The sequence below is a fragment of the Myodes glareolus genome, chromosome 26, assembly GCF_982192425.1.
Source record: "Myodes glareolus chromosome 26, mMyoGla1.1, whole genome shotgun sequence".
Classification (NCBI taxonomy): domain Eukaryota; kingdom Metazoa; phylum Chordata; class Mammalia; order Rodentia; family Cricetidae; genus Myodes; species Myodes glareolus.
The window spans coordinates 44192281-44215704 of NC_142051.1; the positions used below are offsets into that span (position 1 = coordinate 44192281).

The following is a 23424-nucleotide window of genomic DNA, read 5'->3' on the forward strand; positions in this document are numbered from 1 at the left end:
TTCCACCTGAGAGATGACCTGTCTAATGCTCATGTAACTGGGAATACAGAATGCTGCCATGACAAGGAGCTCAGAGAAGCAGAGGAACACTGGGTCTCTCCCAACAGTGCAGGAAATAAAGGTTCACTGCCTTGCAGAGGTGATGTCAGATCTCAGAAAGCCCCTTTGTTTGAGTCAGTATTGATGTCTTCACTCTGCTGCAGGACAGACTGCTTAGGCTTTGCAGCCTTGATGAAATCCTTCTCGGCTCTTAGACTCGGCCAGTCATTACCAGTGTAAACTGGTCTTTGAAATGTTGCTCGTTAGAAGTGTAAGCAGGAGTTTGTCAAGTGTATCGTGCACCCTTCAAATAGACTGGTGTCCATTTTGCTTTCAGGCCTACCCTCCCGAGAGGAATACCTGGTGGAATCTTTAGTGTTAAAATATTCTTCCAGGGTCCCTGGGGAAGAGATAGTGAATAAAATACTTTGTCACAAGCAACCCTTTGTCCTTCTGGGGTGACCCACAGAGCTTGAGGAATGTGTAAGACTTTTTAGTAGTTTGAGCAAACTTAGAAAGTTTGGAAGGGATTGCTCACTTTACTGCCCCTTTATCGTTCAGTCTTCCCCAGGATCCCCTCTGCTGTGCTTGATCCATTTATTCACAACAGTTGTGAGTATTAACAAAAAGTAATCACATTTCATCCAGTTGGCCCAAGTTCCGTTGTCAAAAATGTGAGCGGATTCTGATTAATGCACCAAGGTAACCTGTAATCCTTTATTGGAATCTAAAACCAAGAATTGTGTGGAGCTTCAGTCTAGGCTTTGAGACACAGTTAATTTTACAGCAGTCTTTTTATTGTGTCAAAATAAATGTATTTAATGAACTGGAAATGGTTTTCTGCAGTTAGGCACAGAACCCAGTCATACACCACATGGACATCTAGCCAGTAAGGCTTGTCCAGTTCTCAGATAAGTCCTTTATCAGCAGGAAGCCAACTCTCTAAGCTCCTCATTTGTTTGTTCTGTTTTAGACAGGATCTTACTATGTAGCCCTAGCTGATCTAGAGCTCAGAGATCTACCTGCTTCTGCCTCCTAGTTACTGGGATTAAAGGCCTGTATCACCACACCCAGCTCAATTTTAATTTTATACTGTTTCTTTTTATGTCTCTGAGCATGGATCCCCTTGATAACTGATGTGGTTTATGTCATTCTAAACATTAGTGGAAAGACAGATATTTAATGTGTTTGGCTTTCAGCCTCCAGTCTATAACTTTCAGGGTAGGTGCATAGGCATCCAGAGGTGTCTTCTGGGGCTGCTTTATAGAGAGGCGGGAGGAGAAGCCGGGTCAAAATGGCCAAAGCCCTGGGTTATTGACGTGTGGAGTGCAGAGCCTCAGAACTGTGCCCAGCACTCGGGATAGTTCTGAGTATGCTGATCTCAGGTGTCATGCCAGTGCCCAGGCAGCACAAGGCATCATGCCTGAGCCTTCGTCCCCTCTGCCAAGATTGTGCTATGCTGCTCTGGTCTGTAATAATTGTCTTGTTATTGTATAAATTATATTTCTTAAAAGTGAATGAACCACAGATCAGGACTTGCAGATTTTATTTCTTTGCCTAATCAGGACTGTGTGTGTACATACTAGGATGTAACTAATTTAGGAACACAGGGTTTTGACTGAGCATCCAGTGAAATACATCTAAAATCTCATCATAAAGACTCTAGATTAAAACTAAATCATTAATGCTTCTGCCACACTCACTCCCCTCCACACACTTGTCAGCCTTTGTTGTACTTGCACTTTCAAAATGGAATTCTCCAGCCTCACTTCCCAAACGCTGAGATTATAGGTGTGTTCCACACAGCTGCTTCAGAGAAAGCCCCATCCTCCTCTTCTCTGCGACAGACTTCCCTGGATAGCCCAGGCTGACCACAACCTTGAGTGCCGTGATTACAGCTGTGTGCTGTTGCTCCCGTTTATCTCCAGAACTTTGCATCTTCCGTCCTGCGCCCTCTCCTTGCCTCTTCCTGTCTGTGTATCGAGAAGCCTCATATTCGTGGAATCATATATTGTCCTTTGTGATTGGCCAGTTTTACTTAGTCTGTCATAGGGCTCACCCATATTGCAGTATGTATCAGAATATCCTCCCAAATTAAGACTGGACGGTTCTCCCTTTTACTGTATAAACATTGTGTTTACCCATTGGCAATTATGGGACCCTTGAAACACTTGCACCTTTTTTCTCCGGTGGCTGACAGTGCTGTATTTGTGTGCCCTGGTATCTCGTCAGGCCCCTGCTTCCCTTTCTTTTGAGTCTATATCACCTGTGTTTGCGTGTTCAGTTTTCTGAGGAACTGCATATTTTACACTGCAGATGGATCATTTTATATTCCTATTGAAGCCATGGGGTTCACGAGATGCTATATGAACGCAGTATGTGTTGTTCTGTGCTTCATGCTCACAGTATATGTTATTTTCCAGAGGGTGCTTGTCTGTTTTCAGTAGTAACTACTAATGGATAAGAAGTAGGGACTTGTGGTTTAATTGCTCCAGTATTCCACCTACCACTCCATTCCACTAGTCAGAGACGAACTTATCGTTCATGCAGCCTCCCTGTTCATAGCTCCTTGACATGGCTATTTTCTTTAATAATTCCGAAACAGAAATCAGTGTCTGCACATGCCCTGGTGTTCCTGACAGTGCAAGAGTGCACGTGACTCAGCGTCCTCCAATACATGCTCACACACACCTGTCAGTTACGGCTCCATCTTGATAACACTCAGAATTTAGTTGGGTCTTTTGCTTTTAACTGTCACCAAGCTGAAACTCTGGCCCTTTCTGAAATCCTTTCTCCCTTGGCTGGCACTAGTGACAGAAACAGGGCTTCTTAGCTGGAGAGATGGGGCTTCAGCACCAAGGCACAGCCCAGCTCTGCTGCTGTAAAGCACCTCCCACTGACCTTGTTGACTCAGAACTGCCTGGTGACCGAGACCAAAGTCCTCTCTGTGGGGCCACATCCTCCCGATGGCTGCTGTTTCTCTTCCCTCTCCACCTCCAGGTCCTGCTTGAGTCTCTCCTCTCTGTACAGCTGTGTAGTCCTCAGTAAAGCCTGGTCTCACATAAGCTTCCATTCCACCTCATTCTTCTTTGCGCTGTTTTTTTGTTTGTTTGTTTGTTTTTTAACAATACCTCCTACCTTCAGCACACCATAAGCTTCCCTGTTCCTTAGGTCTGTTTTCCTTTTTTTTCTTCTTTGTTTGCTATAAGGTAAGTTCTATAAGGGAACAGGACTTTTTTTAAAAAAAAAAAAATCTGTCTTTATGCAAATGTTTGTTGACTACACTCATAAATTTTTAAGTATTTTATGTTGCTGATATTGACTAGAAACAACATCTTTTAACAACAGTTAAAAGAACTGAAATGTAGTTCAGCTTCTATACACATGCTCTTTTGCTCATACCTTTTTTTTCCCCATAATTCTCCTGTTGTCAGACCATAACTCATCAGTTCTTGTAATGGTCTTATTTAAAAAAATATATCATGGTTAGTATACACAGGAGTTCAGATACTTGTCATCTAGTTGGAAGATAGAACTGCTCACAGACCTGGAAGGATGGAAGAGGGGAAGACAGACAGGGTAAATAAAGACGACTACCCAAAGGTCCACCACAGAGTCCTTAAAGCAGTGAAGACTCAGTCTTCACACCAAGGAAGAATAACCTCAGAATTTCACAGTGTTGGGGTCTTGGAACCTATAAAGCTGAGTCTTGGACTGTAGGGGTTAACAACATTAGGTATGCGTTCATCCCAAAATATACAGCTTTGCTATTGTCATGACGACTTGTTTTCTCTTCTTGTGGGTGGGAAGCTGTACGAGGCTGGCTGGAGGGGACAGAGGTCCCATCTGCCTTCTGCCATGACACGTTGACATTTTTCTCCTGGAGGAGTGGCACCTTGCATTGTCCTGGCTTGTGTTTTGTGTGGTTCTGTTTACATTCCCCTGAGTACCGTAAGGAAGAAAAAAGATGTCTGTTTAAAGGGAGAAAAGAACCCTGAGTCCCTGGGGTTACTGGGGCATTGTGTTTTCTCCATGGGTGGGGGAGGGGCCTCGCTCTTTGAGAATGAAAATGCTGCCTTCATGCTTGACAGCAGAGGACTTTGTCACTTGGGAGCTAACCTCAAAGCAAGTCGTCAGGAGACTCAATGGACATAATCCCACCAATACACACCCTTAGTCCCAGCACTCAGGAGGCAGAGGCAGGTGGATCCCTGTGAGTTCGAGGCCAGCCTGGTCTACAGAGTGAGTTCCAGGACAGCTAGAGCAACATAGAGAAAAAGGTACCAAGAAAAGAACGGTTCTGTGTTCTGCCCAACACAGAATCCGCAACACCACAGGGCTCACCTGTATGTCCCTGACGCTTTTCTGAGGTACAGAATTGCTTGTGCTGCTGTCATTGTTTTCTGAAGTGTGCAGGTGTAGTTCTTCAATCACACCTCTGTCAGTGTGAGGAGCCTGTTCTCAATGACAAGGAGTACGACCAACACAGCTTGTGTACTGACCTGCACTGTGCTCTCCCGGAAGGCCCGACTCCTGGGCTTGAGGAGTTTTAGCTGTGATAATTTCCTTTATTCACCTATAAGGCCAGCTGTTAGGAGGCAGCAAGAGCCATCTGCCTGCACAGATAGCAGTGGGGACACTGCATTTCCAGACCTCTCAGAAACCTTCTTCAGCTCTTTGTTCTTAGCTTGGGAAATATAGTGACCCGTTTAGCAGTTCTGTGAGGGCCTCTAGCTAAGAGGCCCCTTTCTTTTTTGTGGACACCTTTAAAAAGGAAACTACAGGACAATGTCTGATCGGGCACTGAGTGGGCCCAGTGTATCAAGGTCACACAGGGACCAGGCCAGCTCTGTTTTTAGAGTATTTCCCCAAGTGATTCAAGACTAGCAATAAGTGACCAGTCTGCATGTTTTCAGGTCATCCCAGAGTCCCTGAAGAACCACAGAGGATACCTAGAAACAAGGAGTAGAGCCAGCAGACGGGCTCTAGGTCCCAGTGTCTTCTGCCTGCCCTATTTCCTTTGTCCCTGAGAAATTCCGTGGCTTTCTGACTTGTACATAGTTTGGTGATGGGAACATGGGGTTTTCTTGGTTTGTTCATTTGCCTTTTTAGGGGACGAGGGAGGGACGTGCTAGGGATTTAATGCATGACCTCATACCTAGTTTTTCAGCAAGTGCTCTACCCCTGAGTTGCTGCCCAGCCCCCTTCAAACCTTGGTAAGTTACTCAGGCTGACATTAAATTTGCACTCCTCCATTTTCTTCCCAAGCAAGAATCTTAGGCACACAGCATTAAGTCTTGCTGAGCAGATTTTTAAAGCACAGATGTAGTCACAGACCCTGTCTGAGGACACCAACCCAGACGTCAAATCTAGTTTGCTAAGATTGTAAATACAGACCCTTCCACGTGGATCTGTTGTGGTCTGTAGTTTGAGGAGTATAGCAAAAAGGAAATCTGGTGGTAGTAAGTGATAGTGACCCATGAGCTAATCCTTAGGACAGCCGAGCAGCCTCTGGTGGGGCTGGACGCTGAGCACCAGAGGAGCCAGTCAATTATGTTGCCTTTCGTTGGCTCGTGTGATGCTTTTTCTTCAGTTTACCCCAGCCTCCGACTCCTCACAGTTTGTACTGGTTTGCTTATCCTGAACCATCCCTGAGAGCATTGGTCCTTTATCTGGAAGACCTTAGGAAGCCATTTGTTATCAATGCTGTCCCTGCGATCTGCAGGGCTAGTTTCATTTTGGTCATTAAAACAACCTGTACTTAGCTGGTGCAAGACACTGTAACTGTGTCTGTGTCTTCTCAGAATAATGCTTTAAGGTATTGATATTTAGCAGACATTGAAAGAGCTGTTTTATTTTCCCTTCTTAGTAAAAAAGAAAGAAATGTGGCCTTTTTATTTACGAGTATAATTTGTTTGGTGTTAAAACTTCATACAAAGCTGGTGTAAGAAATCCATTGCCGTGAGCATTGTTCTAGATCTGTTTCCAGAAAGCTAAGATGCTGTTGTTTGTCTTTTGGTAGGCTAGCTTGCATTTTCTTCCTAAGTTGGATCAAATTGAATTAAAATTACTCTTCTACTTCATCTTTTACTGTTTTAGACTCTCATTACCTCTGTGGTCTCACTAATGGACTAATTTCCTGAGATTATAAATTGGCATGCGTTCATTTCCAGATTGCAGCCTCTCTGTCATCATTTTTCCAGTTTTTGTTTTTTCTTCTTTTTTTGGACATGTTTGTTTTATGCTGTATCACAAAATGGATTTTCTCATTTCACTTCTGAAAGTATTTGTCCCCTTACAAATGATGAATAAGATGTGCATCCAAGGATATTTATCCAACGGCACCAATCAAATTTTATATTTTTAAAAGCAGTCATGCCTTAAAAAATAGTTGGCAAGTCAGTTTTAATTAAAAAAACTAATTTTCCAAAGCAAAACAACAACAACAACAATAATAATAATAATAATAAACATCCTATAGCAATTCTATACAATAAATTATTGAAATTATTGCCGATTTTTGGCTATTATACTCTTTCTTATATAACTTAAAATTTGGACCAGAAAAGTATAGAAAGAGCATAATTCTAAAACATACAGCATAACTTTTTTTTCTTTTTGTAGCATTAATCTTATCACTGGTCATTTAGAGGAACCAATGCCAAACCCTATAGATGAAATGACAGAAGAACAAAAAGAATATGAAGCCATGAAACTTGTCAACATGCTTGATAAACTTTCCAGGTATTGTATTCCCATCCGTTCTCTGCTTGGTTTCTAAGAATGTTCTAGTTCTTTGTCTCTCTCACTGAGAGTCACCATAGAACAGCAACTCTGGAATCCATGTCTACTGAACAGGGAGGCCCAGGCAGCAGCAGTAGTCAGGTGCCGCCCATGGCTTCTCTCCACGTGCCGCTTCTGGGTGTGTGTCAGTGAACCACGTCAACACTCAGTGCTGAGCAGGAGCTTAGAGGTGGCTCTGATATTAACTGACTAACCCCCTGTCTTCAAAAGAATGCTTTGAGTTAGGGCCAGTGATTTTGCTGCTTCTTGTATTTTTGTTACAGTCTGTTTTGGTTTTTGTTTGAAACCATGGTGCGCTTTTTTCCTTTCCTTTTCAATGTGCAAGTTTGCAGTATTGCTTTTTGAGTTGCTGCTGAAACCAAGGATTCTAAAATGCCATATACTCTTCAGAAAGTAGTGAAAAGAAATAGCTCAGATAAAGGACTTTTTAAAAAAAAAAAAAAAAGCAGGCACTTTTTCTAATTAGGGGTTCCAAAAACAACCAGCCCTCCCCTCTTGCTTCACACCTCCTTCCTTTCCAAAATAACTATTTTGTAGATAATTAAATCAAGATATGCTAATCAACAACTAGCATTTCTGGAGGAGTTACTAGAGGCTGATTCCTGCAGGCTGGATGGGTTGCCTTATTTTCCAGTCATAATTAAACCACTGTCTCCTGTAAGTCATCTTGACTGAGTGTTTCTTTGTGTTGGTGACAGCCACCATGTAAAGGTACATCTTTTCTGTTCATTTCATTTTTCACATAACCATGAAGGCTGCTGTTCATCCATTAAGAGAAATAACAGCTGGAGTAGAGCAGCAGAGACTGGTCGTGGGGAGGGAAGGGCTCACAGGGAAAGCAGAGGTCACATTTGTAGCCAGAGGCTTAGCTGGATGAGAAGTGGATGACTGTGGGTTGACAGAATTGTAGCAGATAGGGCTGTTTTTGACACTCTGTGGCGGATAACAGTGGTAATGTGTAGAAGCTACTGTAAAGTAGCTTCCTTGTCTACAAGGTACTCCAGAACTTGATGGTTGCTGGTGCTCCTAAAGTTTGCCCTTTCCCAGCATTTGACCTGTTTTCAATTACAATCTCTGTAACATTTTATACAAGTTCTTCCCCAGAAGGAATCAGTAGTAGTCATGGAGACTGTTCCTAGAGCAGAATAACACACTCCATGTGGATATAAGAGTAAGATCTGGTAGCTGGGGAAAGGGTCCAGTCCCCAGCACCCTCCCCTCCTAAAAAAGAATATGTGTAAAATGAGTTGTATGTGTCTGACAGCTTCCAAGTGGGTCTGCTGTAGCTAATGAAGCATGATGGTGTAAGTAAATTAGAATGAAATCAGTAGATCCGTCTGGGAAAAGACAGAAAGGAAATTGTTAGCAAGGCCCTGAGTGGAACATGTTAGTGTTTTAGCTCAGTAGATCACTCAAGTAGTTCTGTTTCCTATTGTGGTGATAGGCATTTCCTGCAGTTAACACAGTTACTATAGTTAGTCCATTCAACCTGCATGAGGAAATGCCCAAGATAATACAATGTAATCTGGATACTTGGCTTATTCATAGATAATCAATTTTATAAAGTACCCTATTAATTCACATAAGTCAATTCTCTTTTTAATCCCAGGGGAATCTACATATTTTATACATAGTTTAGAAGCTACTAAATAAGTAAACACATAAACGTTAATTCTGAAATGCCCTACTTCCACTTGATTTAAACTGTGTCTCAAAGAAGACAGACATTGACCGAGAAGCACCCCGCAGGTGCCTGGTTCAAGCTGACGGTGGCTCTTAATGCTCGCATGAATAGAACAGAGCTAGTATGTCTTGTGTTGGCTTTGATGGAACCTATTTTGCCATTAAAGTTGAAGCAAAAGTAACTTTGAGCATAGTCGTGTTGACTTTTTGCATGACGTGCGGTGGGTTTTACATTGTCTGCCTGTGTGTGTGCTTTCTAACATTTGCTCTGACTAATGAGTGACAGCTGTGTAAAGGTCAGCAGTGGGCATTCCAGAGCAAGAACGCACAGAATGAAACCGTTCCTTCATGTGTCTTCCATGTTTGTTGTGCTGTATTACTCATTAGTCTTAAACTTCATCTCTCTTTTTACTTTTTCTTATTTTTGGGTAAAATAAGAAAAAATAAGATGCCATACAGCTAAGTAGACTTAGGTTCAGTACTCAGCAGCTCCCATGGGCAGAGCACTGAGCTAGGAGGCGAGAGAGACAGTTTCTGCTTTTGGAAAACTCCTACTGTAGTGGGAGAAACAGGTGTATAATTTATCTCAGAAATAAAAGGAGAAATTGTGGCAAAAGCTATGTGTTGAACTGTATGCCCCAAGGAAAAGAAGCAGTTTGTTCTGTCTAAAATTCAGGGAGTCTCTCCCAGGGAATGGAAGTGACAATAGGCTGGTCATGGAGTTGAAGACGTGTTCTAGAGAGAAATGGCCATTCATTGTAGGGAGAGAGACTTAGTCCTTTTAAGTCTTTGGACTTCGCTTACTGCATCTTTCTTCCAAGGTGGCATGTTAACCTCACTGACCAGTGGGAAATGCAAGGACGCAGAAATGCCCAAAACATTTCTAAGCGGATGACTGCTGATAATCCATTTTCTTTTGGCAGTTTGTCATACACCCACCCATGTGTGCTCTCTTCAGCTTGAAAATAAAGTGAGACTAGGAACTTCATTTTCCAGAACTCAAGGCCTTTGCTCTGTCCACTGTGTTACTGTGTCTGTGTTACAATGTTTGCCAGAATACTTCTTAGCATCCTCTCCGCAGTTTCTCCTGCCCCAGAAAGAAAGGCGTGTGAGTTGAGGCTAGGACTGGAGGTGACGTGGCCAAGGCATGGACACTAGACACTTCCTTTTTTCATCCATAGGAGAGCAGATGTGAAGGACCTGCACCAGGATGGTGGTTAGCAACAGTGGCCCGTGCCAAAGCACTTTCCAAAGTGATGACTAAGGTTGGTCATGCCAAGTACTATTCCTGAGCTTGGTGTAGGGTATAGACGCTACTGTCAAAAGTGTAAAGCCACTACTGTGAAACTTGAGGTCACCTGTCCATCTAACCTTCACGCTAGACGTAGCCCTAGGGAGTGTGTGTCCTCAGCATCCTCATCCCGACTAGGATTAGTGCTTAGAATGCTTCTTACTGAGTATGGACGGAGTAACACTCTCAGTAATGTCAGATCGTGTTTGTGTTAGATGTGTCTAGTCCTTATGTAGGGGTGGCAGTGCATCTGGAGGTTTTCAAAGCTAGGAAATCACCTGGACCATGTAAGCCCTGCCCTGTAGAACTTAACTCAGTGCCTTTTGCCCTGCGGTTTCCCCAGTGTGCAGGGGTGGAAAGAACCGACCTCCAGGTATAAAGTCTGGTTTGGTTTGTTTTTTCCTCTGTAGAATAACCTGCAGGATTCAAGGCTTCAAAGTGTAATTGTCAGGTCCATTTCTTAGCCAAACTTCATTAAAGTAAAGGAATATCATAAAGAAAGTGGGCCATGACTGGCTAATTTAAGTTAGTGGTATGAATTTCTTCAATCTAGAATGATAAATATGTTTAGCAATCAAGCCTGAGGTATAAGATTATGAAAACATCATATGATGTTTATAACTTTCCTGCCTCTCCACCTCCACTCTCCTCCTCAGACTTTGAAAGCGATAAGACCTGCTCTCAAGCCGAAGTCCAGTGCCTGACACAGCTCCCTGCACCTAGCAGCCGGTGTGGGCCAAGGGCAGGGACATTTTCATCACAGTTCTGTTTCCTCTCATCCCCTTTATTTCCTTAATCGACATAGGGTGGACTGATCTTATCCTCCATTCTCACTCCAGCTCTGTTTACCAAGGCACTTTGCCTGTTTGCTTACACAAACAAAAACATTGATTGAAATTGCATGTAAATAAACAATACCTGTTCTGCTACCACTTCCTTCTCCCATACATTCTCTGGCCACTAACTGTGCTTCCAGTGCCACCTCCATTTTTGCCAGCCATATTGGTATGTGGGGCAGACTTTTCTTAATTCTGGCATCAAGTATAAGGTTATGAGAGATTGATGGCTAAAGAGTGGCATACATAAATTTTTCCATATAAATAAATTCTATTGCTCAACTTACAAAAATATCAAAACTTGTAATTGCACATGCCTTTGTGAAAAGCTAGTCTAGAATATGCCCTTTAGGTGCATTTCAGAAACACAATCCGCCCTTTTAAGGTAGTATGAGACCAGATATGACACCAGAGTTCAAAGATCGTAGTGGTTTAGGTCAGGAGATCTCTTGGATCCGCACTGCCCGTCATAGGAACCACTACTTCCTGACTGCTAACGTGACTACTAACCCTCGAAGTGTGGTTAATCCAAATCAGAGTGTCCTCTGAAGACAAAAAGGGAGTGGAAAGTGTCTCATTATTTAGTAGATTATGTGTTTTAAATGACCAATTTTTGTATGGGATTAAATTAAATTTAGCTTTGAAATCAATTTTACCTCACTTTACTTTTCTGTCTGGCTAGTTGGACATTGACTACAGACATACAGCCCCCGTGGTGGCTCAGCTCGTGTTTCTGACCACAGCACTGTTCTCCGTCATGATGGTGCCATGAAATCCCAATTAAGGGAGCTCGGCGCTTTCAGCTGACACGCCCTCACAGGAACGAGAGGACCCTTGAGAGGTTTAAGTCTGTTCCTCTTTAGGTTGGCTAGACACCAGAGCACAATGTCATGTGCCCTTTGTATTCCTTATTGGAAGTCACTGAGTGCTTGGTTACAGCACAGCCTGAAATGACTTTTGACAGTTAGCAAAACACAAAATAAAAATAGCCTCCTTCCTAGTTGTTTGCCTTTTAACGTTCAGATTTTCCTGATTGGAAAGATTATTAGAATTTCCATTTGTGCTGCTTCCTTCAGTGGAGTTTGCTGGCCTGCAGACCTCATTTAATTGTGTTAACTTAGACAACAGGGTAGAGAAGCTTTCTCACGGTGTTGCCGAGAAATAAGATGTCATTATTTAAGGTAAACTAGCTAGTGTTCTTTCAGCAGTGCCCCTGCCTTACCCTCACTGCTCCTCACTGTGCTAACTAACATGGGGCCGAAACAGAGTCTTAAAAGCTTTGCATGCTATCTTCTAACAGAAATGAGAATAATAAAAAACTAATTCAGTGCTTCAAAATGTCTCCCTGTTGTCATGAGACAATCCTGTGGTCTGAGTAGGATGGGAAGTATCAGTGAGGAGTGAGCCATCACAGGTTAAGGGGCTGACGCAGAGCAGCCGTAAGACGACCCCCTCCAGAACTAACAGGTAGTATGCTGTTCTGAAAAGTTACCAACTACTCTGAGCAGTTTGTTGGTCAGATTATTTTTAAGTAAGTTTTAAATGAATGCAAAGCACTAAAACACCAAAGTAGTGAGCAGGTCCGCTTTGACGGACTGCAGGTTGTAGTGGAAAAGCATTATGCACCCCAGTTTCCTGCTCCACGTCAGATGCTGCGTCAGTAGCTAAAGAGCTGGCTTTATGAGGGAGGCAGTGAAAGTCCTAAGATCCTTTGTTAAAACTGGGTTTTGGCCTTCTTTTTAAAAGAGAATGAGTATGGTCTCCTAACAGAGCCTAACCCACATCATCAAACTACTGAATCTTAACTTTAAAGTAGCTTCCCTGTGGGAATTTTTAGACAGTTCCCAGTCCCATTACAAAGTGGAAGGGTGTGGTGTTGTGAGCAGTTCACTGTCCATTTATCTTGGGGTTGGCATACTTACACAACATATTTTGCTTTTCCACTAGTGCCCCAACTTAGAATGTAATGATAAGGGCTGAGGGAAAGGTCTCAATTATTTATTAAGATGCAGTTGGAAGACCTTTTTCTTGTGGTAAAGCCAACATTCCCATTGTTCCTTTTCTATCAATGTCCTGATGAAAGATCGGTGTTTGTACTCGGAAGCCATCGATAAAATGTAAAGCATCAGTGTCCACACGCAAAGGCCACTCCCCTCCCTCCACAGCATCCACAGGGTTCTGTGACTGTCAGTCAGCAGGGCTGTCACAGCGTCGAGAAGCCCAGGTCTCAGTCCCACACTCCAGGCTTGGAGCTCAGCAGGTACCGCAGAGCTGCACCCTCTAGACTGGCAGGATCTGTCCCCGTAGGCATCCCACATTAATTAAAATACTTCATTTATATACTAATGCTTCATCCCATCTTCCAAAGACGGAAAGGAATTAAATATGAAATGGCTAATTTAACATGTCAGGGCTCTTTTTCCAGGCCAACCTCACATTAAGGACAGGAATCCTTGTGCCAAAGTAATGGTCCCCAATTATCTTGTCTTGGGTTTTGTTATACATTGAACAGAAGTCAACAAAACAAGTATGTAACAGAACCTGGCTAACTAGCAGCACCCTCATTAGAGCAGAGAATTAATCAGGGGTGATTAAAGGAAGCAAGGCTGTACAGGTTTCCCCTTTTTTTTTTCCTTTTCTAACCATAGAACAAAATGTTACACAAAAGGATCGGAACTATTATGCAGTACTCAATTAGAGGGAGGTGAATAGGTCTCTAACGTGCTGTTTTATCAAAAGAGCAGACTGGTGTTTGCATGATTGTTGTTTCATTACAGACCCTGTCATTAATTCCATGTGTCAATACTGCCCTGTAGTACACAGAGCAGACAAGAAAGAAGAGCCCTTGAAAACAAGGGAATGATTTTTGAGTCGTTACCAAGCTAAGTGGCAAGCGGGAAGCTGAAACTCGTATAGGTAAATTCGAAGGGACTCTCGGGAGACCTGCAAGTGGGAACACGGATGTCTTTACCAACTGCCTGATTATGTCCTGCTTTCACCAAGTGCACTGGAACCGAATGCTTCATTTATATTGCACAGAACATACGCTGTGGGTCAAGTAAGGTGTTACACACACACACCTGACCTGTTCTGTAACATGCACCGTGCAATTGGGCATGCTGTTATCCAGGCCCCAATGCTGCACCATGACTGCTGGGGTCCTCACATAGGACCCTGAAGCCCTAAAACACTGTGACAATCTCCACAGTTCTAAAGAGCTATCACAGAATACCATCCAAACAGGAAGATGTTAAAATACATACAGAAAAATATATTTAAACAGAAAAATTTAAATATGTTTAAATCCCATAAGTCCCCACCCCCTTTGGTTTCCATTGGCAGTCCCAAAGGCTAGGCTGGGACAAAGTAGGGTTTCTTTCCTTGGACGTACTTTATCTGTGTCCACTTGCCTGGCCACACCCTTACAGACTATGGTTCCTTATTGTTTAGTAAGATCAAATTTCTAAATGATGTTTCGTTCCAGTTGAACATTCTTGGAGGCTTATCTCTTCCCTGGCCAGATGCCTGATCAGATGAGAAGCCCGCCATGATACTGTCCCAGTGCCTAGAATGGGCTCTTTATCCAGTAGACATCACTGTACTTTTTGGTGATAACGGGGGCAGTCTTAACTGTGTTAAGGCCTGTGTATAGCATTGAAGGTAAGTGTGAAGCAGTTGTTGTATGTGAATCTTATTACTGATACATATTTCAACCATGATGCTTATCACTCGGCTATCGTGTTTTAGAGAGGACCAGTAGTTACTCTTCATAAAATGACCAGTGAGGGCCATGATGCAGTCTGGATCCTGTGAGGTGCCTGCCATTGCTTCCTGCTGACGGGCTGCAGAAAAGCGCTGTGGCTGGGGTCTGTGTCGTTGACCGTTGGGGTAGAGCACCTTGATTAGGAAGAAAGGCCTAGGATAGTGATTTTTGAGTATCTTAAAACCCCAGGAGCTTTTTATGTGATTTGAAATTATTTAGTAGCCTGATACTTATTTTTAAAATCAGTATAGAATAGTGTGGATCATCTTGTCTACCCCTCACTTTATAGCTCAAGAGGCAAATGACTTGCTCAGGGTCTTGTGACAGATCAGCAGACGATGCCAGGCTAGCGTCTTGGACTCCTCGGTCTCAGATGTAGGACTCTTGAGTCTGTATTGTGACAGATCAGCAGACAGTGCAAGGCTAGAGTCTCGGACTCCCCGGTCTCAGACGTAGGAATCTGAGTCCGTACTAAGTAGTGGTGGACAGCAAGGATGCCTGACTTGTGCTGTGCTGACTCATCTAGGAAGCTACCACAGCTGGCAGCAATGCTTCCTGGCATGTGGTCCTCTGCCATTCTCCACTTACGCCATGGCCCATGTACTACATCCTTTCAGGAGACTACTGTGTGAATCTGTCCTAGACCAGATACACGAAAACCACAGCCCAAGAAGACATGGACTCTGCCTTCAAGTTGAGAGCAATAAACCTTTGGAAAGCATTCTGCAGGGTCTCCTATGGATTAGTAATCCTTTCCTGATCCTACAGCAGGCCCTATAGATTAGTAATCCTTTCCTGATGCTACAGCAGGCCCTATAGATTAGTAATCCTTTCCTGATCCTACAGCAGGTCCTATGGATTAGGAATCTTTTCCTGATTCTGTAAATCTTGATGAAAACAAATCTGCTTACAGATTTAACTTGTGTCTTGTTCGTGACTTAGTTATGAAAAGCCTATATGATCATGACTTTTGTGAAAAGACCAGCTACGTGTAGCTCACAGGTGCTTAACTGAAGAATCTGTGCTCTGTAAGGGCCTTTGCCAGAACACAGGAGGATATTAAAACTGACTAAATAAAGCATAGAACAGTTTCTTTTAATGTCAGAGCAGTATTGTTTGCAGCCTTCAAACTTCGTAGTAATGGTTATTGTTAATAAATACACTTAAATATGGGAGGTGATTCTTGAAAGTACTCAGAGTCCAGTCTCAGCCTTGGAGCCCAGGTCTCTAGCCCTTCTTTCCTGCCTCGGCACTTTTGAGCTTTCGTTCTTTTCCTCAGCCTAGCCGGCCCGCTTGCCAGTCCCGCACATGACTAACTCTCGCCTCTGTGCCTTTGCCTGACTAATTCTGCTCCTGGGATGCCTTTTTTCTGTGACGCGTGTCTTCACTGCCATAACTGTATGGCCTCCAGTCTGCCTTTTGCAAAGAGCCTGTAGTAACATGTCCCTGTTTCCTTCCGTGTCCTTTCTGTGTGTGCATCGCCAGGTGACAGTGAAGGGACGCTGCAGTGGCGTTCTCTGTCCATATCTTACTGACCTGGGCACAACAGACATCAGGAAACTAAGATAACCCACGTCCACCAGGCATGAGCAGTGTCTAGAGCAGAGGTTGTTTGGTGTGTGTAGGTTTCTATGCTAGCTTCAGGACAGAGAAGAACAGAAAAGTCAGACTTGAGAATGTGAGGAGCAATCCAGGTCCATGGGTAAAGCAGTCACAAGCTAGTAAGTGATCCGTTTCTGCTCCCAAACAGGACAAGAGATCTTCTTGAACACATTCCACACATAACAGGGGTCTTCTGGTGAGCTGGAAGGCTCAGGGAAGGAAGGCTCGCCTGCCAATCATCCTAGCTTGTTGATCTGCTGTTCTGTGATCCTTTTGGTATTGTTTAATGTGTGTGTGTTCTCTTCCACACTGGCTGAAGCTTCTTGAGGACAGGGACCATGTCTGTTATTTACTTCTGTGTATTCTTCCCCTGCCACTCCTTCACACTATTTTATCAGGAAGGGGAAACCTCCTGCAAACACATAAGGAGCTAGAGTAAAGCTGTGGGTTCTGAATCTATCCCAGCCGTTACACTGCACACTTTCTATGTGTGGTCTGTGGTCTGTGCGTTCGTGATCGCTTAGTGAGGTGAGTGTTTCTGATCCATTCTACTGAGAATGAAATCCAAGTTTAGAGTTTTCAAGGTCTTTCGGGTAATGAGCTGTAGATCTAGAATTAAAAACCAGGTCTGGCTTTAGAACCTGTATATGCTTTTCACTCCCCAGAGTAAATCCTTGAGTCCTCTCCAGTCCCCAGAACTCTTTGATCTGTACTGGTGCTGTTGTTGCTACCACTGCGGTGCTGGGACTTCATGTCATCACTGGGAAGTAGGCAGAGCTAGTGTTACCATGACCCCATTTCACAGATGGGGAAACTAAGACTCAGAGACTTGCCCAAGATCTCACAGCTGGTAAGTGGAAGAGTCCAGACCTTAGACTTGCTAACTTACAGTCCGTTTGCTCTTCCCACACATCACATTGCTGTCTTAATTTATTTGCATGAATGCATGACTGTGGCCAAGGTGCACTGAAGCCTTTCCTACAGAAATGTCAGTAGACACAGACATTGCATGGAGCTGTGTGGAAGGTGATACGGGGCACCCCTAAATGCTTGAGAACAGTTAACAAGTGAGAATTAAAAGATGGTTGCCCTTTGTTCTGTAAATTAACTTTTGTAAATTCTCCATAAAACTGTAAGATTCTGAGCTAGCCCCAGTTGTAAAGTTGGGCTGAAGAATAGGAAGTCACTGGGCAGTTCACATGCTGGCAGCTGGTCCCAGTATGGACCTGTTACTATGGAAATGTAATTGTGTTAGTACTGTCAGTGGTGTGTCTGCCTTTCCCTACCATTCAGTCCCTACCATCCCTCACGGCCTTCAGTCACCAACACCTTTAAACCTAGGTCATTTGGTTCTGAGGTTTTGTGTTTGGTTGGCGTGGGTTTGGGTTTTTGACCTTTTGAGCCAGGCTCTTGTTTTCACAGATGTGAATTTTCTCAGCCCTCAGTGTGCTGTTCTCAGCAAGGTGTCCCCTTCCCTCCACATCAGTCGTTAGGATTCAGTATCACACAGCTCCTCATCACAGTCAGAACTAGAAAAACATGTAATCTTAATCGTGGCTCGGTCACAGCAGGACGAGAGCACTGCCGGTGGCTCTCCACTGGCCTTTCTGTGTTTGCCACAAAGGCCGGTCAAGCTCTGTGTCCTGAAAATAGCACCGCTCCACCGAATCTGCTGTGTTCTGGCTCCTGCCTTAACCTGCCCTGGGAGCCAGAGGGACACTTTAGGACACTTAACCACTCACCTTCCCACAGCCTCAGCCACATCCATCTCTTTCATTTTTCATACACCATTACAATGGCCTCCATCCTGGTGAATCTACACAGCGCTCCCAGAGGGTGTGAACCAATGGACACTCCAGGATAAATGCTAAGCTCCTTCCTTTGGCCGTGTTACCCTTCCCTCTTCCGTCACTTCTTCCCTAAACACTGGTCCCTTGTCCAGCCTTACAAGAGCACAAAGCAGCAAAAGCAACTTAACACAGTCACACAAGACAATGGGGCCTCACAGTCTCCTTTGCCTGGCACAGGGTGCCTCATCTGTGGTGACTTCTGCCTCCCTCGGGTAGTGTGGCCGTGCTTCTTCTCAGGAGCTACTGTTGCACCCCAGTTCTCAGGATATTTACCCCATCTGTGTCCCAGGTCATCAAGGGCAGCCGCTGCCGCCTGTCTTCCTCGTCTACCCAGCAGGTGGCAGTTCCTTTCACTTGGTCACCGAGCAGTGAACTCGGCTGCTCTTCCATGCAGTTAGGGCAGCTGAGATGGGATGGGATTTACTGCAGAGAGCACAGGACTCTGTTTCAGGAGACCTGTCCCATGCCCAGCTCTGCCACTAAGCGGCCTTGGGTTAAGTCACTCAACCTCCTTTCAAAAAGGGGGTTGGACTAAATGATCTGTGAGGCTCCTTCCAACTTTAAGCTTTATGGTTTTGTTCCTATTTCCTACTTAAAACACGCAGGAGCCTCAGTTAGCCAGCCAGCCACCTTTCCCAGGCTCTGCCTCACAGTCATCCTCTGACGCTAGCCAGAGCCATTGCGTAGACTCCTGTTCCTGTAACCTAGTCGCCGAGCTGAGCTCGCTTCCTCTTCACAGGAGGGACCTCTGTGTTGTCTGAAGGGACAGTAGCAAGGAGAGAGGGGAAGAAGTGTTACTGTTTCCCTTCACACCAGAGCCCACCACCATTATAGCGACTGCGTCATAGTCTCAGACAGTGGTGCCCGTCTCCATGAGAAATAAGTTTTAAGCAGCTCCTGTGCCTTTGACTCCCCACTTAAGTGCACTACTAGCCTGTTGGGAGTGGAAGGCTTGGAGTTAGTAGATTTGTCACGACCTCCATATAATAATAAATACGACCTATGAAGAGATTAAATAAATCTTTCCTGATGCTTTTTGATTGGCTTAATCAATAATTAACCATCTTAGATGAGGCTGTAACTTGTGGAGTGGATACAATTGGATTAGATGAAGACAGTTGGGGAGCTTTGAAGAGATTAAAAATGGCTGTCAATCCCATAATTAAACTGCCACAAACAAAAGCAATGGTGTTTTAAACGAGAAAAAGGAAAGAAAACGTGGGGAAATTCAGCTGATTTGAAATGAGTCCACAAGTATTCATTGAGTCAGAGATGGTGGGAACAAAACCAAATTTGACAAATTGATTCCATTAAATGAAACATGCGTTTAATTCTAAGTTGGGCAGGTGAAACTCTGGCAGCTTCAACTTTTCTAAAACAAATGAATCCACAAGAGGAAAAAAAAAAGTTAATTATTCAAAACAGAAGAGACCTGCTCCTTGTCCTGAGCCCATTTGGACCTTGACTTTTCATACTTTAATTGGCTTAGTGGGTTTGGCTTGTGTGAATGAAGCCTTTCATCTCCCTCTTTTTCTTTCCATGCCCCTTTCATCTTTCTATTACAAACACAGAGAGAGCTTGAGAGAAAATACTTTGGGTTTTAGAGACTTCTCTTTTTAAAAGGATGTGGCTCTGGGTGGGGGAGGGGTGTGTGTGATGCTGGTGAATACTTTTTTCTCTTTCTTTTATCTCTTTTCCAGAGAGGAGTTGCTTAAACCAATGGGACTAAAACCTGACGGGACAATAACGCCTTTGGAGGAAGCACTCAGCCAGTACTCTGTCATCGAGGAGACCAGCTCCGACACGGACTGAAGAGCACCGTCGCCTGCTCCACTCTCAATCCGGCTTTTATCAGCATCTTCTCTCTGTAGCTCCAGGGGAATCTTCTTCTCTAAAACATGTATGCCCTTGCTTTGGCTAGAAACACATTAGCTGGTTTACTCGTTGGGAACCCAGCATACTTAAGAGGTGGTCCTATGTTCTCTGCAACATCAAGGCATCCACACAGAGCTGGAGTTAGGCAGAGTCGCGGGATAGGAGCAGAAACGGTCATTCCATTTCATCAGGATGCAGTGTGGGACATCACTCTGCACAGCAGCCTGGTCCAGCCTGGCAGTCCTGTTGCCAGGATTCCTAGCTGAAGATTCAGCCGTGTCTGTCCACCCACTCATGTAAACGGCCCCTTCTGAGTCTCTCCAGAACCCGAGGCACATGAGCGCCCGTGGAGCTAGTACCAAGGGCTGAGACGGGTGACTCCTCAGTGAGCACTGACCGCACAGCAGCCGGGCAGCTGCTCGTAGACCCAGCCCCACACTTCCTTTCAGTTTTATATACACGTGGAAACAGACGCACAGAGCCCCAGACTTACAAGCCTACTACACTCTGAAAGTTTGTATGTCACTTAGCTAAAACTTCAGAATACAGCTCTCCCTATGAGGAGTTAGAAATGATGGCTTCGTTCCAGGCAGCTATGTGCCTATTTATTCCTCATGTTTCTGAACACTACACGTCCCGTAGGGCTGGACCACCATCTGTACTGTTGCATCCAGAGCACGCATTCTGAGCTCTCACTCAGGGTGCCAAGTGCACACTCATCCTCCAGGCAACAAAGAGGATGGGGCTCCCCGAGTCATGGGGGTTCTCTCATGGCCTGTGCTGAGGGTAGGGAGCCAACAGCACCCATTTGTACATAAAGGTCATTCGTATGTCACATGTTTTAAACAAGGGTCTCTGTGTGTATTTGTGTGTGTGTTCTTTCTACCATATGTGATCAGTTTAATGGTAACTTTATTTATTTAAAAAAGAAACACAAATAGTTACTATTAAACTGATTAAGGCTGTTTATTTTTACTCTTAGAAATGGTCATATGAAGTAGACGTGCAATCATGTAGACGGTGGGCCAAGTTGATCAGCGGCTAAAGTTGAAAAGGGGTTGGTTTCCTTTCATATATGTATGTATGTGTAGGTACACATACATGCATATATGCACACACATAGATTATGTGCTTAACCACTGCCTTTTAAAACTTTAAATTAAATAAAACATTGGGGATGATTCAATTTAGCCATCTGTGTGTGTTTCTTTATGGATAAACGGGCTGGCGGTACCATTGCCCGGTTTGTGTTTTAAAGTGTTTTTCCGTCTGTTACTTCACTTGTCATCACATAACCTCTTTCTTTAATGGGCAAAGCGTGTATAGTACTAGTGAGGATGGCTTTTATCCCAAATTATTTCTGGCAAAGCTGCACATCAGGAATTGAATAGCAAAAGGCCTTTGAGCTGCCAGAGATGTAAGTTTCTTAAAATTTACTCAGAGGAAAACCCTTAAAGAACATTGCATCACTATGATTTATGTTTATTTCTAACGTGTGATTGCTTGGGCTTTAAAAGCCCCCCACCCCCACCCCAGCACACACACACACAAAAGCAGAAAGAGTTTACTAGACTTAAGTAGGCACACTGAAAGCAAAGGAGGCCCGCTGGGGGTGGAAGGCCTGCAGGACCCATTCGTCACAGTTCAAATGAGGTCAGGTGCGTGCCAGGGTGGGAGAGAAACATGCTGTCCAAGGCAGAGCAAACCTGGAACTCTACTTACCTAAAGAGCACCTAAGTCAACCCAGAAAATACTGTGTGTGGTGCTGTGGCCATAGACATATTTCCTAATGACCCGCTCTGAGCTGCTGTAAAAGAATCAAATTCAGAATGCTTTGTAAGCAACCAGGAAGAGGACATGCCTTATAGGGTTTCCACCCATAATCGTTGGGAAGAACTTGTGTCCATGTCTTAGCCAATGGCATATGAAGTTTTCATTTTATTTGGCAATTCATGATTTTAGCTTAAGTGGAAAAATCCAGAGCAAGGGAATTTAATTATTTTGTTATTTCATTCTACAAATGCATTTTGAAAGTATTTTTATAATCTCTGGTTGGATAGCTTTTCCGTGAGTATCCGCCTAGTACACCAGGCCGTGCCTGGTAGGGTGCCCCGTGCTGGCCCTGCGCACACGGCTGCAGCTGTGCTCCTGGACGTCCAGTTTATCCCTTCCCTTTCCATCTCTCTGTACGGGGTACTGCTTTTTCTAAAGAATTCTTAGAGAAAAGGGGGGAGTAGTTTCGCCTTGCACACAGAGCACTGAGCATCCAGTTCCTTCTCTGTAACTTCACCCTATGTCTAGGCAACACCTCTCCAGAGAGCTTCTTAGTTCCCCAGCCCAGCAGCCAGCCAGAGTCCAGCTGCGGGCTTGACTTCAGCACGTTCTCCACCGTATCCCCGGCCACATAGCCAGGGGCTTTGAGACGGAGGCAGCATGGGGGGCGATTCTCGGGCCGTCTTAAGCAATAACTGTTTTAGCAGAAGCAGTTTCAGTCTTTCCCATCGAGGGTCCAGCATGGGGATGAGAAGCTTGGTCAGTTAGAGTTCAGATGAAGACCTGGGCACATTAGGTCAGAGACCGGTGGTGTGGGCCGTTCCCTCTCCAGGGAGAGTGATGAGACAGGGACCATTGCAGTCTCCAGCTCTCTGCCTACACCAGACTTCAGAAGTAAAGGATGGATGGGGAAACGTGTCCTAAACCAAGGCCTCCGAGCTGCTTGACAGAAGTTCCCAGGTGGCTGTGTCCCTTTCGGGTGCCCAGTGGCCCTCAGTAGCAGACAGGGCAGATGCTACCCTTCCTTCGTGTAGGACAGGCTGAAGCTTTACAAGTAAATGGCTCCTCGGCACATGAGTCTGACTGCCTCCCTGTCTATCAAATTATACATGCTTCTTGTAGAATGTTTGGAAAGTGCGGGAAACAGAAAAACTAATCATTGACCCAGAGTCCCTGCCCCCCAAGAGTATCACTGGTAATGTTTAGTGTATTCCCCTTCCTGTATTTTTTCTATGCATATAGAATTTATTTTACTACAAGATTGGACCATGCTGTTTACAGATTTGTACCCTGCTTTCTTTAACATATTGTGAGCATTTTCCCATATCAATAAATATTCTTCAAATGTTAATGGCTATGACATTTCCATTACACGAAGTGTGGCAAACACTGTAGATCTCTGCATTATGATCTATAACCTATCTCCCACCCATTAAAAAGATGTCGCCTCCTGTCTTTCTGGAAGGCAGCCTGGGCCTCTGCCTGTTAGAGCTGCAACAACTGGAGAGGAGCAGGCTCACCCAGCTGTGCAGGGCTGTCCAGAAACCGCAGTAGCGTGCCATGGCAGCAAGATCAGAAAGTCTTGCAAAGTGGGTAGCAAGGGTGCCTCCCAGAAGACCTGGAATGCAAAGGCGACAGCCTTGGTTGGTAGGGAGCCCGGTACCAGCTCCTTTGGAGGTATCCCCTGTGGTGGCAAGCACAACATGGAGGAGGAAGAAATGTATCATGTTCTAGAAAGAAGGCATGGAGGTGAAGTCAGTAACAGCCAAGGTGAGACTTGAGCAAAGGGCGAGGTACAGGAAGGACTGGGAAGTCTGCAGACATGCTGCTGAGTCTGGTGTGGTTTCCAGAAAGACCCACACATATAGCTTTGTAAATTGGCATTCTGACTTCAGCATGAGCTTGACA

At 44.4% G+C, this 23424-nt stretch overlaps 1 protein-coding gene across 6 annotated transcripts in view; it reads left to right on the top strand.

The window, feature by feature from the left end:
* Positions 1 to 20933, top strand: part of Ric8b (RIC8 guanine nucleotide exchange factor B) — a 91427-nt gene extending 70494 nt beyond the window's left edge. Inside the window, exons 9-12 of one of the 6 annotated variants that reach the window (XR_007228641.3) lie at positions 6664 to 6783; positions 9708 to 9791; positions 13431 to 13569; positions 19569 to 20933. Coding sequence is in view for 4 of the 6 variants with exons in the window: in XM_048418891.3 (XP_048274848.1) it covers positions 6664 to 6783; positions 19569 to 19680 (232 nt within the window). In the remaining 2 variants the exon portion in view is untranslated. The other 5 variants (XR_007228642.3, XM_048418892.3, XM_085683142.2 and 2 more) reach the window with 5 other exon arrangements.
* The last annotated feature ends 2491 nt before the right edge of the window (positions 20934 to 23424 follow it).